This window comes from Pteronotus mesoamericanus, unplaced genomic scaffold (assembly GCF_021234165.1).
Source record: "Pteronotus mesoamericanus isolate MK-2021 breed Mesoamerican mustached bat unplaced genomic scaffold, CSHL_Meso_final contig_90, whole genome shotgun sequence".
Lineage (NCBI taxonomy): Eukaryota > Metazoa > Chordata > Mammalia > Chiroptera > Mormoopidae > Pteronotus > Pteronotus mesoamericanus.
In genome coordinates, this window is record NW_026555277.1 from 18479846 (window position 1) to 18498744 (window position 18899).

The following is an 18899-nucleotide window of genomic DNA, read 5'->3' on the forward strand; positions in this document are numbered from 1 at the left end:
AAAAAAAAAAAAATCTTCAACTCATTTTTGTTTTCCTCTTTCCTCAGATTTTCACTACTTCCTGAAATATAGGTGTCACAACTCTTTAAGTGGAATTTGATATTCTACCAACACCAAGTTCAGTAAAACCTCAAAATTCACTATAGACACTGTGGGTTTTTTTCCCTGCCTTTGAACCTCTTCTGCTCCTCAGTTCAGCTATTTTAGGACTTAGGGGCAGTATTAATATGCTGATGGAGGGACACACTGGGAAATAATTGTTTATGGAGCTCAGGAGGGCCCAGCGACAGCAAAGGGGTTGGTTATTTCACGGTGGGAGCCAAACAACAACAGTTTCTGGATATGTGTGCATTTGATGGCTCCAATTCTTTATTTCATTCCATATTTTGAAGATTTTAGGAATGGAATATGTTTGTTTAATTGAGGTACAATTGACATATAACAATCCATTAGGTTTAGATGTACAACGTGAAGATTTTGATACATGTATGTAGAATATAACCTTGTCTCTCATGCACACAAATAATCCAAAAGGATATAAGATAGAGCGATTCTACCCAAAGAACGAGAGTCAATTTTAATCCTTTCAAAGAATTCTATTGCCTCTTCTTGAAGCAAATTCCCAGCTTTGGAGTGAATGAAACTTTCACTTGCCATGTGGGCTCCTGGGATAACTCCAAGACACTGGACCAGTAGATAAAAATACTTCTTTTTCTTTTTACCTAGCCAATGATGGCAGCAAGTTTAATTGATAATAGATCTTACTTTCTGATGATAAACAGGAAAATGTCTGAAGGGAGAGCCCTTTTCTTCTTCTTTTTCCTTAAAAATATAAGTTGATGGAGAAAGTTTCTATCGTTATTAGAACTAGACATTATAGTAGACAAGACCTAACTGTGTCTGACATTGATTTTCCCTTTCTTTTAATAGTATGTTTATCCTTTGGGAGTGCCTCTTTACCTATATTTGTTCATGGAATTTATGTAGGTCTGATTCTACTTTCTGTTTCCAGGTGTGGCTTGTGACCTAGTTCTGGTCAGTAAGAGTACTACATCTTTTTGGCCATAGGAGTTCAGAAGTAGACATGTGACCCAGGTTGAGTTAATAAGCTATTGAATATTACATTGAACGTCAGTTCTAGGATTTCCTGGATGTACTGGAGGCGAGATAATCTCTTTCTATAGAATTGTGTTTCTATAGAATGGCTGTCTTGCCACCAGATGGGGGAGCCCCCTGAGAATGGTGCCTACGGAGAGAGTCACAAAGCTGAGAATGGAGAAAGACTCCTAACGGCCTGTAGGGAGGAGCTGGATGTAGCTTTGCCTGAAGTCAGATATGCCCGTGGACTTTAAAGTCATATTACCCATAAAATTTCCTATTGTGCTTAGTCCAGTTTGTATTAGGTTTCTGTTATTTGCAGAGCCATTGACTAATCAAAGACTGTTTATCAATGTCCTTGGTTTTAATCAGATGCCAGTAAGGAGCAGAGGAGGAAAATGCAGTCTCATTCTAATTCTTATATTGGTTCATGGAAAGCAGGGGCTCATTCCTTTTTTTTCTCATTTTAAGAAAATAATGTCCTGATGGTTTTTATACTTGTGTGGCCATTACACATTCCATCCCAAATCCTTTTCTCAAGATGGTTAGCATGATCTCAGCATCTTGTTCTCCCTTCCCTCTGACTGCAGAATTCACCGGATGCATCTTTCATCGTCTAGACAGCTGCCAAGAATGTTCCCTTAGGTTGGTTCGTAGACCATCTTCATAATAGGGTGAACAAATCTTTCAGAATGTTTTCATTTACTCACCGAACCATCACCTTCCTGAATCAATCCCCTTTGCCAGAAAAATAAATCAACATGTCTTTTATGACAGTGGAAACTAGCATACCTCCTTCCCATCCATGTGTCTACAAACCCCTTCTTGAGATAAACATTTTTCTAATTTAGTCAAAGAGTTAAAAAAAAAAAAGCCAGGAGGAGGTATGGTATATTCCACGCAGCTCTTTACAAAAGACAATAATAAAGGTACTATTATTTTTCTAAAAGTCTAGAGCCATCTTATTTCTGAAATTACAGGATATTCGTGTGGTTGTTAAATAAGCAGATAATCTTTATCTGCTAATTAAAAAAAAACCCAAAAACCCTGCTTATTGCCAGAGGACTGTGACAGTCTTAACAAGTTTTACAGAAAATAAAATACCAGCAGATAACAGGTATTATGTTTTCTTCTGGCAAATATTAACACTTCCCAGCTAGCATATCTTGCTTACTTAATTGGGTCTATAAAAACTCACCAGGCCTTTTCACTTGGAACCATTGAAATTCTCTCAATTTGTTCTTTACAGCTTTTCAGAGCCTAGATGGAAGAACAGCTAAAAAACAGACCGGCTGAAAAGATTTTTAAGGTCTCATGTCCATATTTACAAATCTTGCAGTCTGCATGTATTCACTGATTTTAACACAAATAAAGGGAATAAATTAGGAGCTCCTTTGGGGAAAAGAAACACACCAACTTTGAGAGAAAAAGAACAAAGTACATCTGCTCAGGCAACCCTCAAATGGTCTCCATGGCTTTCCCAGCACTAACCGCACACCCTGCCTCCAACAGATTCATTGCTGTTTCTCTGAGCTCAATTAGAAGCTCACTCCCTATAAGGTAGCGTTTCTTACATATATTATTGTCCTTTTTAATTTGGGCTCAGATGTCTGTATTCATGGCTAGATTGTGAGTTCCCCCAAGGTAGAGATATTATATTCTTGCTACCAGCACCTAGCCTACACTAAGTCTGAGTATATATTTGTTAAAATTGAATAGGAGACACAGAAAAAAAAGAAGGAAAAGAGAATGATGTCCCAGCAAGTGAGAATCCAAGAGAACAGCGGGAGAAGTCTTCAGCATTGGGCTGCTGGGGAGGTGGGATAATGGTGAGAACTACCAGCAGGATGGAGGGGGAGTATTCAGAAGGTGCAAGGCCAGCCAAAGGAAGACTATCAGTGTCATTGATCAAAATATTTTTTTTCCAAAAAATCATCCTAGATTGTAATCAAGTGATTGCTTTCATCATTTTGCCTTTGAAGACTTTTGTGAGCTACTTTCTTTCTGGCCTATATTAAAACTACTTTAAATGCAATGATTAGGTAACTCTTCTTCCTAATTTCCTTCTTAATAGTTCAGAAGTTCCCTTGTATAATGGGACTCTGGAAATATTTGTTAGGCCTCTCAATGAAGTACTGGACTTGGCGAGTTCTGAGTCCATGACAGTATTTTTTGATGATACTTGACCATGGAATATGGTCGTGTTAGAGAAGCTGAACTATTTTGATGCTTAGAAATGATCAGAAGTAATGTTATAATTTTAGAACTTTCAGTCAGAAACCTTGATGACCACCCAGTGAAGCACCTGCGGGTCCTCTGTTGGGCCCCATTCATCCCCCTGGTGGACTGTTGATCGGATTTTAAAAACTGATGCTGAAGACCAGCACGATCTAGGGACCACAGTCTCATTTACAAGAGCCTCCTTGTTGGATCTCGCTGATGAACAGGTGTGAAATGTTAACTTTCTAAACTTGCTTTCCTAGACCTCTCCGAAAGTAGCAAGACAATGGTATGATTTCTCAGGCCTATGCTGGACAAAAGATACTAGTGTTTTTCCTTGGCTTGGGAAGAGGACAGGAAAGGGCGCTGAGGTTCTGATCCCTGGTTTGGAGTATCTCAGGTGATGACAAAAAGCTCTCGTCTTTTATGACAGAGCATTTTCCAAGCGTCCCTTTGGGAAGCCTTAGTTCCCGATTGTCTGGGAAGTATAAAACCCGCCACTTTAGGCAACACTCAACACACGCAAGCATGGGAAACACAAATTAAAATAGAGACACTTTATGCACTCAGTTGTTTGTCTAGTTACACTTTTGCTTGGCATAAAAATAGAATCATTAAGAGAGGAAGGACCTAAGGGTACAGTTACCTAGCTCAGGTTTGGTGAAGGTCAGAGAAGTCTTTAAGTCCCATGAAGGTGAGGCATTTTTATCCTTTTGGCTTGATATAAAGAGATCATATAAAATAAGGCCAAAAAAGCAGGACTTGCTTACTCTAAATATACGTGTCTTATTTTGCTCGTAGTGGTTTTGAGATGGAGGACTTTTCAATGCACCATGCAACAGAACATGGTGTTCTGTTTTGGTTGTGGGGGGAAAGTACTTCCCTTTACTTTATTGCTTGTTTGTTTGATTAAGAAGCAAGAGTTTCTCATCAAAGTCAGTAAGTTGATCTCAATTAAGTTTGAAATGCAGTGAATTGTTATCTATATTGTTATTCTCTAGAAATAAGTTTCTTCTGTTACTGAGAATTTAAGTGGCCAGTTGCCTCATCACTGCTAATGTCATTCTGTTTACTCCAAACATCTGTAATAAAACCAGTAAATAGCTGATTGTTCTGACCTACAGACACAGGATGCCCACCTCTGGAAGAGGCAGAAGCCATTTGGTTAGAGGCTGCCTATGCTTAGGGTGCATTTCTGATGAATGTTGTTAAAAATTTATCCTACGCGAAACAGCCTACTGGGTCAAGGGGTTTCTGTTGCTCTGTACGACCGTGTGGATGCTGAAACCAACTTTTAAACAGCAATGTGGAAGTGCTGAGTGTCACACATTAAATGCCACAGCACTGGAGTGAAACCTAGAGGGAATCAGCTCAGACACTGGACTTTGCTCTCCCAATCCTGACCTTGTGAGCATGAATATAAGTGTGAAAATCAGAAAAGAGCACTTTCCTTTAATAGATTTGCCCTTCAAAAGAGCTGGTGTCTTTAGTGGCCACCAGGGATAAGAGAATTCCTTACATGGTTCTCAAGAAAGCATTACGAACTGTAGTAGGCGGCAGTAACCATCAAAGAGAGTGAGTGAGAGCTGACTCACAAAGAGGAGGTTACTATTATCACATACAGCTGTGCTCCAATAATAATGCTGGCAATGAGAGCTAATATTTAGTGAACACCAAATTCTCAGTGTCAGGCACAGTTCTAAGTATGTACATGTACTTTTAATAAAGCTCTTAGTACCCTCCTCTGGGGCATTTTTGTGGATGCTCAAGAGTCAAATGTACTTTGTAAGTACAGCTTTGCCTCTCTGAAAAAGGCAGGAGAATGAATCATGTTACCCTGAAGAAAAACAAAGATTCTCTGCCTTTAGGAGGTCGCAGTATTCTTTTCTGTCCCTGACTGTTAAAGGATTGACAAAGAGAATCCTCTAACACAAAAATTGCTGTTGTCTCAAAATAAAATGATCTTAGTGTCTGGTAAGAGCAAAAATATGAATTGTTCAAATGCAATATACAAACAATCGATATCTCTGAAGACAGCCTTTCTAATGTTTACTTCTAATAGCCATTTTCCAAAAATGAGATGACTTTTGTTGCATGTTCTATTAATGTTTGCCTAGATATTTTAGACTCAAGAGATGGAGGGCAAGGATTAAGGCTCAGGAGATGATAATAAAGACTCCTCGTCCTCTTTAAAACTGTAAACATCTGTTCCACCCCAAGCTGGTATATAAGTCCAATAGGGAGTAAATACAGGAGCAATTAAAGTGAACTACTGTACATTAGTGTGCTTTGCTTTCTGTGAATGACTTCTGGGGGAGAGGAACTCTGTGGTTGGAGTAACCTGAAGACAACGCGATGTATACAGAACATCCTTGGCCAAGTTCCTTTGCTCTAAACTATTTCAGTAAAGAAGCATTCAATATTTGGAAGCAGGTATGTGCTTACCCAGTGAAGGTCGTAATCAGATGGCCTTGCTCTTCCTTCGTCGTCCTCATATAACGTGAAACCTTCCCTCCGAGCCTGATAATACTCCTTCCGCAACTTCTGGATGCGGTCAGCACTTCCACTCAGGGGACGGCCACTACAGAACATAAATGCAGTCACACAGTGTACGTCATCCTGGAAGAACACTCTTCGATCTTCTCATTAAAGAAGCTGACCTCAACATTTAGAAGACTCAATAAAGTCATTCAAATATGCAAGGAAAACTGTGAAATCACTAATAACAGGGAACAAAAAAACAGTCCTGATGTGCATACTTGCAGCTTCAAGGATCAGACCATCTAACCCGAGATTAAGAAATGCCTTTTGAGTCAGAAGGTAAGATAAGGTCTTGACCTTTAGTGAAATTGAAAGCACAATCATATTTTTTCTTATAGCCATACCCACAGAGTTTGGTAACATTTCAATGTGGGTATCTCATTTTCTCAACTAATTGTTGCCCATGTGAGCCCAGTTGTTTGGCCTGAAGTTTGGCTGTGACTCAGAGTGGGCATGTGCCAGTTTTCAATTCAATGAGACTCGTGAATTTTGGGAGGAGGAGGTGAGGTACATGCACACGTCAATATATGGGAACAGGCTGGGCATAGGGAAAGGAAAGATGAATCCATTCCAAGAAGTAAAAAGAAAAATAGAAAGGTGGTGGTAATAGAGTGTGTCATCTTGGTTACTTATCCAAGAGTCTCTCTCTTCTTTAGCCACTTTTCTCTCTCAGGAATTATAGGTCCCCCAGTGACCCATCCACTCGACCTCAAACTGGTCGGCCAGTGACTCCCCTTTAGCTAGTATTTGTCCCCATCATTTCAACAGAACCAACACCCATGTGATACAATTCAGGGCTAGGAAACAAGAGAAGAATGATAGGCAGAACTCAACAGTTGTTCAGCTTCTTTGGTTCATTTGAGGTATAACTGAGAGCCCTATTGTGTCAGACCTCAAGTTAAGATCTGGGAAAGTAAAAATGAACAATTCACAGTCGTTGTCTGCAAAAAGCACACAGTCTGGGAGTTAGGGGACTGATAGAGATAAAGAAGACTACAGTCCACTGTGACAGGCAATATAACAGAGGTCTGCAGAGGTGCTGAGAAAATAGAGACTGCTTATACTTTGACAAGGTGAGAGAGCAGGGGCATAGGAGAAGATCATAGAAGGCTCCATAAAGGAGGTGACACCTTGGCTGAGCCTTGAGGGATGCAAGGATACTCAACAGCTGGATAAATGAGATGAGAAAATTCTGGGTAGAGGAAAGGGCTATACAGAGGACAGAAATGAGCAAGCACCTTGCTTTGGGGGAATGCAAGTAAGTCATCTGGGACAGACGGTGGTCCTCCACTTCATTTGTCCTGCCTCACACACATACCAGTTGATGCTTTCTTCCCTCTCTCATTTAGGATGCAAATTAGAATAAAGGTGAATGCTGGTGACTAGGGATATTTTGAATTCACTCTAGTGACAAAAGTACATCACTTCCAAATTTTGGTAGTTTAACTCAATTTGTAACAAGTTATCAACCCTAATGACACTCATGTTTCATGAGTGTAGGAATATCACTGCTCTAGGGTATAGGGTGTATGGGGAGGGGAGCAGGCAGGAGAGACAGGTGTGACTGAGAAAGGTAAGAGCTTTACATGCCCAGAAGATCTCCAAATATTACAGCTGGGTTTTAAGTTTAAGTAAGAGCTCTTATAAGATAAGATCTCTGAAAACAATAGAAAGAGGTTATCTATCATTTTGTTAAAACACTTAACATTATATGTGTAAACTATAACAAGAAAATGGTGATTAAACATTTTATTGTAGGAAAAGCATTCTTCCCAAACTAGATTGCAAGTTAATTGAAAGAATGTCCACGTGTTAATATTATACAACTCTCTACAAGGTTAGTGCTGGGTTCTCAGCTTCCTACCTGCCCTACGTAGGGTCAGTAAGCAGCTGATACCTTTGATTAAGAAAAGACGAATCTTTACAGATCACCTTTTTTTTTCAGTATGTATTTTAAAACTCCCAAATAATTGTTCCTATGCCATGTTTTTAAAAAAAAATAAGATTTTTTTTGAGCACATGAAAAAGATAAGAAAAGAATGGGAGGCCCAATATACTTCCCTGAACAATGGGAAGCTATTGGGAACCACTTCCCTCACACATGAGTATGATGAGCTGACTGTGGCGCCTGTATCCAACGTGTAGGCTTCTGCCAAGGACGCTGAGTGCACGAGCCTTACTCGAACTCACCGGATGACTGTAATCAACACAGCGCAAACATCACATACATAGTCTATGAGTTTACCCAAAGAAACTGAAACATTGAATTCAAGCAGAATGAAGTCATTAGCAATAAAATAAAAAGAAAGAAAAAAGAAACAGATAGGCACTGTTTAAAAAAAACCCCACCATTTTCCTACATTTGTGGTGGGTAAAAAAATCATACTCAGACTGTAAACTATTCTATATGCCTATAAATACATAAATTTAAAAATATGGGTTTAATCAGATTTTAGATCTCAGATCTATAGAGGGACTAGGGCAGGAATACAAAATCAGGTGTTTAGGAGAGAGAAAATCTCCTATGGCTGACAGGAACATGACCATTCATGCAGGAAAGAAATCTGGCCTCAGAGAAAAAACAGGAAAAAAGTCTAGAAAGTCATGGACCATCTAAGTTCAAAACATGCTATTCCTTCTCCCCTGTGAGAATGTTTTAAAGGAGATAGGGGATACCGTGCAATCCTGTCATAACCTGGGACTACATCTCAATGTTATAGTCTCTTTTTTTCTCTCCAACTCCCATTCTACTATTAGTACCTGTGTCATATTTTTTCTAAGTGGGTGTCTTATATAATAAAATTAGAGTAGCAAATTCTGATTTCATTTTTTAGCTCTTCTCTGCAGATAATATACACAAGTTCACCATCACATCAATAAAAACGATATGCACAGCTATTGTAACCGAAGTAGTTAATTGATTCCATTTTGTGTTGAAGATGCAGAAATTTGAAAAAGAATATAAAAATGCCTTTGTCATAATAGTGGCAATAAGCAGAATAGTTATAATTTACAGAAACCTATATAGCAAACAGATTTTTATTTACTCCACTTTCTACCCAGAGCAGACATCACCAATCAATTCCAGCATTTTTTTCCCAATGACCCTAGACAGGGTCTCAGAACTCTTCTCAACTGATAACTGCAGAAAGCCACTACTAATCCACAAGAGCTGGCACTTGAGTTTATTTTTACCTCTTGTGTAACAGGTGCTGTAAGTATTTCCAAATATTAAATAAAATTCAAAGGTAGGTTTTATTGTTCTGTTCCATAGAGATGAGGAATCTGAGGCTCATGGCTAACAGATGATGATCAAGGTTTGCCAGGTTTCAAAGACTAGATTTTCCCCCATTGCACACTGCCTTCCAACCTGCGTCTCTTCCTTCCTCTTATTTATATCTTAGATTCTGGGTCCTCTAGCACTGCACTGGGCAAGAATGAAAGTTAAGGCTAGCTGTCAGAATTACTTTTTATGGACTCCTATTTTTCTTTCTCTATTACATGTTATCTGTTGTAGTTTTCTGGCTTTATGGAACTTAGCAGTAGTAATTCTAACAAGTCTTTTGTTTAACAGCTTCAGAAGTAATGTCAGGTTATGATGTAACTCACATACTTTGCAACCATATAAAATCAGGGAAAGCATCAATAACCCCATCTCCAACTTGCTAGTTAGAAAATTAGGCATTCTGTATTAGTTGTTCACTGGATAAAGTTAGCCATTCTCTCTCTCTCTCTCCCTTTTTTTTTTTTTTTTTAAAAGTTTCCTATTTTAGCTGTATCTATATTTAGTGATCAGTGTCATTCATATACTTTCAATGTGCTGAAATGTTATGTTAAATGAATTTAAACAGTATAACAAGACAGATTTATTTTGTAGTGATTTATTGTAAATTATACTGGCTATGCCTTTAAAGACAGATATGTAGTTAAACAGACTTTTCCTACACCAGCTGAGAGCTGGATAAAGTTTGAAGTCGTAATGAAGTTCAGAAACCATGTCTTTTTTTTCCTAGCCACCTATGGTAATACGTACCCATATGCAATAAATATCACAGTAAGGCATTCTCTGCTCCTTTGAAATCTAACCTTATTCTTCCTAGTTCATAATTAATTCAATTGAAGTACATTTTAAAATGAGTGATCATTTGGGCATGTCATAGTCTCCTTCCATTACTGCTGCAGGCTGGAAAAAGGAAAGCAATATTTATTAAGCTCCTATAATGCACTAAACATTATATTTATGCTTTATACACTTCATCTCATTTAATCCTCATCAAATTTATGAGGACGACACTATTACTGACATTTCACAGATGAGTACACTGAGGCTCAGAGAAGTTAAGCAGCACAATCGTTGAATGGTGGGCCAGGAGTTCATGACTCCAAAGCCATTGTTATTTCTACCATATCATGTTGCCTTTCGAGAAAGGCATTAAAATGCAGCAGGCATTTTGTAGCAGCAGTTCACAGGCGTGTCAAGGCAGAGGGAATTTAGCAGAACACATTTATAGCCATACCTTTTGATACATTTTTATTTGCACAGATCTGTGCAATAAAAATAGAAATAAAAGTAGCAAGAGTAATAGAAATATATGCAATGAAGTCTGTATTCATTAAAGAATGATGTTGGAGCAATTGTAGACTGAGATTTCTGGATAATTAATATTACATTTCTAAAAGGCTTATGTGGGAAAACTGATATAAAACTGAATGGGGTGTAAAAGAGAATCAGCATAAGACAAAGATCCCACGTGAAAGAGAAAGAAACTCTGGTCAGGACCAGGACTGACTGGCAGCCAGGCCGCTCCTGGTAAAGTTCACCAAGGACTGAATAGGAGGGAGGTGATCGCTGACAATGAACCCCTGTTGGACTTGTGAATTAATCTGGGATGATTCTGTGTGTATGCCTAAGCAGGCATGTAGATAAGTGCATGCATCCTAACTATGATGAAGTTGCATATGGTTAACTCCAAAGAGCTGTGTTATTTCAGATAGCCTCAGGACACGGGGCTCTTCTTCTGAAGGGGAGGCATTTGCTTTTTCACATTTGGTGAGCACTGCCCTCATTTGCAGATGCCAGCCTTGGCGCCAGAGTGAGTGATGTAGTTAAGCAACAGTCTTTACAAAGTGGACCCTTAACAGGGGATTCCTACCTGGATGTAGTAATCCTTACAAAGTCACTGAATACAACTGTTTAAATGAGATGAATGCATGCCAACAATAATCTGTAGAATAGGGAGTGTTTTCAAGTTTGGGGTTAGATAGATTCTTTAATTTTTTAATGAAGCTACTATAAAATGTCATTTTGATGTTTATTGTTAACTTTTTAATTACATAAATGTGGTGTCAATCTTTCTGTACTAACAAAAGGGTGGAATTTTAAAGGGTTTGAAGGAATTCCTCAAAAAGGGTTAGTCTCCTGAAAGATAGGGAGTGAAGACAAACACCTTTGTATGCTTTTAAGAACGCCAAGATGCTATATTTTTTCCTGTTTTATTCCCCCATGGGAAGGGTTGTTCGTCTTTTTGCATTCAAGGACCTAAAAAATATAGTTTTAACCTTCAAATTCAGTAGTACCATAGTTCTGTCTTATAAAATGGGATATATATAAATATATATATATAAAGTTTTTTTTTCCCAAAGTGGGAACAGAGCTCTCAAAGTACCTGAGATTCTGTGGCATTCACAGTCTTGCTAACATAAATGAAATCTAGAATATAATGAAATCTATATGCAATCTTATTTTACTAATTTTACTTTAAGTCCCAAACTAGTTTCTGGGAAAAAAATATTCAGCTGAGGCCAGAGATAGTCATGGATACAACTGTTACTTACTTTCTTTTGGTGATAAAGATCCCTGTCTAATAAAAATTTTCAGAGATTTTTATAAATGCACTCAGGATCATTAATTCAAAAGCCTTTTGAAGATTTATAGAAACTACAGACCAACAGCACTTACATTAATACTCTACAGATTTGCTATTCATAATAAAAATACATTTATATAGTGTGCCTGTTTAAAGGAGATTAAATACTAAATAATGGCTTTTAATGGGGCTTAATTCTATAGAAATCTTTAAGTGATATTTTAGTCTTGAAATTTTAAAAATTATCCAGTGTCAACACTCAGTAAATATTATGATTATGTGAATTCTTTATATTCCCCCCACCTCCAGTTTCTTATAAAGAATACCTATTTTCTGAAAGGTACATTGACAAGTAAGATTTTTCAAGGTTTAGGCCAGTGAAATTTTGGGACTCCAGCTGAGTATCCATGAACATTTGGGAGTTCTTTCTAATTTCTTTCTGGATTCATCATCACTATTTATGATGGTGACCTCTATTTCAAGTTATTTTGCTAAAATATTTCCCCAAATAATAAGAATATGCTTTTCCTCATATGGACATTTAATGTCTATCAGATTTAAGTTATCGTGTTGATTAGACAACTAATTGAAATTAATAACTTTTTGCTGGCAATGACTGCCTAAAAAATCCTACATTAAGAGTGATGAGTTTAGAGAAAGAGTAAATAATATTATTAAAATAATACTATTAACAGACAAAACAAATTGTTCACATCTAGGATCTCCCTTTATTTCTAGGACTACATTTGTCAATTATCTCTGACCTTTACTTCTTGGTTGGTGAAGAAACCATGTTTAGGCATTTTAAGAGAATATTTAATGTCACATAGAAAACTGATAGTAGAATGTAAGAAAAAACTGTGCTCTATGCATACACACACACACAACTTTGAAAAGTATGTATCTGTATAAATTACTAAGGGTTCAACAAAATTACTTCTTATGTCAGAATCCTATGGGGAAGCTGAAAAACCAATGCAGAGAGGTTGATATGCAAGTAGGGTCATAAAGAGGAAGAAAAACCACAAAGCACAATGATGTATTAGCTCAGCCTGTAATCCTGAACATAATTCTTTCCCCAGCCATGCTGATGCTGCTTGGGGCATTCTGACCTAGAAGCAATAATCTGACAATGTCACTTGGCTTACCTGGGCCCGACTTCGCCATGGCAACCCGAGCCTGACCTTTTCGTCTTTCTCAACCTGTTTCCTGCTTTCAGCATTTGCTCTCTTTGAGGTCCTTGTTTAGGTTTCTCTGTCCCTAACTTGATGAGCTAAACTTTGACTCCTATAGCTTGAAGATTTGTGCTGGAAATCTGAACCCTGGACTGGACCTTGACCCCCAATGAATCAAGCCTTAGTAGAAATAAAGGCCCCCTTCCCTGGGCACTTTTGATTGTATAATGGCAAGCATTTCTACTCACACTATGAACCACTGCTACCATTTATCGTTGAAACCAATCTCATTGATGCATGAACGACAACTTTCTCCCATGTGATTGATTGTTGTGACTGTGAATCTCACCAGATCAATGTCATCTCCTCTTCTGATAAAAAGGCATTGCTCTACCTTTGCTCTTTATCACTTGAGACAATGCGAGGCCAATCTCTAAGCAGATCATCTCTAATCAGAACAGTCTGCTTCTCCATCTCCATTTCGAGCAAAGGTAGAAATTTCTTAGGAGTGATACCGACAGTGTTTTCACAATTCAACAGCACACAAGCTATTATTCATAGCTTTGACACACCATTATAAGCCGGCAACACATAATTGCATTATTCTGATACTATACAATGACCTCCTGGCTGTGTTCAAATTTCAGAAGCCAGTTTTGCCATTAGTCATGAAATATCCATTTAAGCTTTTCATATTTTGTATAGCATTCTAATATATTTCTTCCAACACAGTGCAGTGTTTTGAGCCTTAAGTAATTTACACAAATACTGGACACATTCAGAGTTATGTATAAGCATATGATACATATTGTCTAGACACATTTTGCCAATTTTTGCACAGAAAAAATGTATTATGTGCTTCATATGGTAATTTCAGTTGTTTAAGATTTTAAAATATAGTTGAAAAGTTCACAATGCATGCTTGCAAAATTAGCCCTTCATTTCTACTCAACATCTTTGCAAAACAAGTATACATAGATGCAAAGAAAAACAGATTTCGATCAATCTGGAACTGTGCATCCACTGTGTCTATTATTAAAGATGATCAACAAACCATGCTCTCAATTATAATTTATGTAGTTACAGCTGTTCTCACACGGCTGAAGTATAGTGACATGGCATCACAACTGCATTTAACTGATGCACCAAATATTTGAGCTTAGAGAAAAATGGGAATCTGGGGAAAAATAGCAATTTAAGTAGTATTCCTACTGGCCATTCCATGGAATGAGCACATGCCCTGGATATGAGCTGAGTTGGTTTCTCTCAGTTGGCATGAGTTCCTAAGCACCTCTCATAATGTAAACTTGACATTGTGCTGAACATGGTTCCAGTGTTTCAAGATCTGCATTATTCGTACAACATGGCCCCTTATTGCAAGCCAACTCCTTTAGCTGGTGCTCAACTAGGGAACAGCCCTCTGATGCCATGCTAAAAGAAACAGTGTTGAGTGGATTAGTGAGTCTAGGTAGGGTCCAAAACAGCCTTCTCCTTCAGTGTTTTTCAAGGTTTATTCAGACTATACACAATTTTCATCTCATGTAATGGCTTTAGAAATTAACTTAAGACAGGATTCCACAAGAAACATTACAAGTTTTCTCAAAGAGTTTTATGGTCCAAAATAAAATTAATGAAATATTGATAAAAAGGTAAATGGAAGAAACCTATAAAACTTGTATTACTTTAACTTATTCATGTTCTTGAGCTGAACAATAATGGTTTAAGGAGAAATAAACAATCAACTTCGGTTCCTTATAAGGTAGTCAAGCAAATTAATGATATAACATATACACATATCAAAGAAATTCTCACCAACAACTGCAGGACTTCCAAGATGGAATTATTATCTTCTAGGCTTAAATCAAACACAGCTTGCGTTTTAGAAATACACAGCTGACATTTAGATGGGAATTAAACTTTCAGAGTCAATTCTGGGAAAAATAAGTCTTTGTGGGCTGCAGGCCATAAAACCTTGGGATTTCCTAGGCTTCCATAAAATTCCCTCTTCCACAGAGGAAAGAACATAGACATTCATTTTCTCCCAAGGGATTACAAAATGCCATCAAAAGCCACTCATTCCCAAAGCTGGACACCTAGAAATTTCCTTTTAGATAGTAAGAAAATAAGGCCTAATTGATTACAAAATTTCAAGGGAAAAGAAGCAGAGTCTAATGGATGTAGTGTGTGTGTGTATATATATATATATATTAGTTTTTAAAATTTAGATATGTATATCAGTAAGGATAGGCTATTGGATGCTGTGGTAACTAAATGTCAGCAGATTAAAATAGTAATTTCTTATTCACATGACAAATCTTTTTCCCCCTTCCAATGGAAAAGGTTGGAAAATAACAAAAGTGACAAAGAAAAAAAATAACTATATGAAAGAACAAAGGTTTCAGTTACAAGAAGCTAGAAATTGGGATTAGAGGTTCAACACTAAATGTTAGGAGACAAAACTGTCTAAATACATGAGATATGTAAACTAGTCCTTAGCCACCCATTCAAGGGATTTAATAATAAACTGTCCAGACACTCAGAGGAGATGCATGGGTCCCAAAGGTATGTGATTGTGGGGTCTATCTTAATTATCATATATATGGTGTTCAGTCATACTATCTCATAAGTATAAAATTTTACATGCAGTATTTTCACATGATTAGCCCAATAGCAATTAAGTCCAAGAATTTATCCAGAACATTTTTGGTGTTATCCAATTCCTTTCATTACTTTTCACCTACATGCTCAAATACTGAGCTCTAGACATTTTAAATAAGGTTATAATAATTAGCCAATCCAAACAGATTCTCAACCCCAAAGAGCTACATAAAAAGGTAACATATATTTAGGTCCCAAACACTGTCCAATCCAAGAATATTCCCACTGCTGTCATCTGCCTGGATGTAAAGTAAGCTCCGGTACCTCTGTAACATCATGCTGACCTTCTGACCCAGGGATTTATGGGATAGAGATAGTTTATAATATCATCTCCTATGGATTGTTTCAGTTGTTTTCAAAAGATATTCAGATTCCTACAAATCCTGTCTCGGAGAGTGGTGATACTCTTTTCAGAATAGAATAGAAACTAATAAATTGGCATCAAACGTAGATCAACAGTTTTTATAAAAGTTTTCCAATAATCCTCTGAATGTTTTCATATCTGTACATTTATTATTTATTCTTAACCATTGTGTGTCCCTGGTTCTAATGATGTCAAGGTGATTAAGACCTGGAACTTGACCCCCAGAGATTTCACAGTCATGTGAGGGCTGCGGAGACATCAAGAAAGAATTACAGTGCAATGTGGCAATTACTATGAGGAAATATCTTGAAGGATAATGAAGTCCTGCAGTAGCTCAGAGGAGGTGATTAGCTCTGTTTGAGGCGGCGAGAAAAGGAGAGCAAGCATGAGGAGTGGGGGACTGGGCATGCCCAGGTGCGAGGAACACCTGTAAAGGTGGCAATGTGAAAGGACACATGGTCAGGCATAATGGGAGGGTGGGCGTGGGTGGAGAAACCCTGGGAAACGAAGCTGGTAGGACTTGAACAGCTGCATATGCTCGTCTTTCCCAAAGGGACGATGATGTGGAATCGCTGGAGGATTTAAAATAAGGTAGCACCATCATGAGAGTTATTCTTTACATCAGGATAACCCTGAGAGACCTTGTATTTTTTCACCCCACTTAGCATAACCTATGAAGTGAATCTCTATGGGATTTTCCTTGCATTTATAGTTAATGATTTCTTGAGTGTGTCTAGAATTCAAGGGACAAGGCTGGCCATATTGTTAGCAAAAGTCACCTTCTATTTCCATTCCCTCACTTGTTGGATACTCTGCCTGGAGGGCGATTTTAGTTTGAGCCAATGGGACATTGAGATTTTCTTTCAGTTTGAAAACGTTTTCTATACCCGGAGCTCTTGTTTAACCAGTAACATCCACTGGTGATGAAGCATGACGCATTGTTAATATGGTGATAAATTTCCCATTAGCAACAGAGCACTGGCTGCCGAATCAGAGGGCAAAAGTTAAAAAAACAAAAGAAAGCAAATGAAACCAACCCATTATGGGTTGACAAAGACTTTTATTTTCACTGGCACTTTAAGGGAAAGTAGTCACAGAATCTTAATTAATAAATAGCCATCGCTCCACTCAGGCGAGGTAATGGTAGCGCCTGAGTATCTGCCATGGAGCAATTTGTAGCTGTCTTGGTGCTTTGAAAAGTGAATGAGTCACTGACTATCAAAAAAGAAGGAAAATTAGGCACTATGCTGTTGACAATTGAACTCTATAAATAACCTACAGTGAAAATGAATAAAAAGCATGCCTTCCTCTAGCTTTCAGTAGCCTCTCGACAGTGTGACAGTTGCTAGTTTTTTCAATAAACACAATGTCAATTATTTTTTTGATCCATCATGGCAAAGTCACGTGTGGAGAATAACTGAGAACATTGAGTATTTTTTTTTTTTGGCACTTCATATAACAATGCTTTTCTGTTTTATTTACATTATACTGAGGCAAAGCAGCTGTCTGATCTGTAATCTGTACGTTGCGTCAACATTCTTCTTTCTTCCCAAGTTCCAACAACTGTATTAGCAACAGCATTTTAGTCAGCTCTCAATTATATGCAGAAATAGGAGTTTTGGAAGAGCATGAAAAATAGATGCCACAGATGATTCTGAAAACTCATTTGAACCAACAACTTTAGTTTCTTTCCCAAAAAGTGTTTTGCTAGAGCTGTAAACAATCCCCCAATTAACTGACTCAAGTTTCACATTCTTTTCCTTGCCTAGCCCCGTGTTTGGTTAAGATACTAATGAGAGAAAAAAGAAAAAAAAAGGCCAAAAGGCAAGCAGGATTTAGAAAAGTAGAGGAACTACAAAGACTCAAATGGAGAAAAACAGAATTTGGGTGGTTGAGAGTTAAAGACACGGGAAACATTTCCTTTAAAGTATTTACTGTGTTCCTAGAGAAATGTAACTTCTCAGACTAAAAAGTAACAGGTATTAGCTTTCTAAGTGTATAGACTGAAAGCAAAGTGTTATCTGGGACACAGAGAATTAATGAGTACTAACATAGCCAGCTACAAGTAGCTTGTGGGTGACTGCATTTGTTTCCAGAATTCTGCTCTGTCATGAACTTAATTACTACCCTTCCTACTAACAACTATTTTTTTTCTCTCCCTATTTGCAGATATATTAAGTATAGTCATTCAGATGTCATCAGTTCATCATTTGTTAAAGAAACTTGTTCCTAGGAAGAAAGAGGGAAGACCATGCTGAATGGCGCTGCACTATTTTGTACATTCCATATTAAGATGAAAGGAGGAGGTATTGCGTTTTCTTCCAGATAGTTTCTATTCTACAAAATCATCTTTTATCCAAATGTAAACAAGCTTACTAGCTAGAAGCCTTTTTTCCCCTCCCAAGTTCTATATAAAATGTAAGCCACAAAGCTTAAATTGAATCTCTGATATTATTTCTTTATATATTGCTTTTACATTTTTTAACTGAATGCTTACTATGTATCTAAGAAAGCTTCTAAATATATAATCTTCCAAAAAAGGAGGGGGGAGTTATTTCCTCTTCTTCAAGGAAGCTTTTTAATACTGTATCCAAAATATCTGGGGAATTGGAGGGAGAAAAAGGAGAGTGGGGAGGGAGGAGCCAAAGAAAAGAGCTAATGGTCAAAATGCATCCTTATAATAAAATGAGCTTCTTAATGGATGCTCACTACAGGAATAACATTAATTCAGTATTAGGACTTTCACTAGAAAAATATGAATGTAATTTATCTTTTTAACTGTCAGCTGCATTTCTAAAGCTCCAAAGTCTGTAGCTTCTAGGGGCCTTTTGTCTTTCTGCCATGGCAAGGATATCTTGGACAGCTCTAAGAGCCTTCTAAGCGATCTTTCTCAAAATCCATTAGCTAATTCAAGGAACCTAATTAGAGCTGCCATTTTGATGGAGCATACTGAATGCTCAGTATAAACTAGTAACA

At 37.6% G+C, this 18899-nt stretch overlaps 1 protein-coding gene across 1 annotated transcript in view; it reads right to left on the bottom strand.

Annotated features, from left to right (window-relative positions):
- PARD3B (par-3 family cell polarity regulator beta) overlaps nucleotides 1–18899 on the bottom strand; it is a 943196-nt gene that overhangs the window by 89879 nt on the left and 834418 nt on the right. The window contains exon 21 of the mRNA XM_054585774.1: nucleotides 5764–5899. Within this exon, the coding sequence (XP_054441749.1) occupies nucleotides 5764–5899 (136 nt within the window). The remainder of the gene's footprint in view (nucleotides 1–5763; nucleotides 5900–18899) is intronic.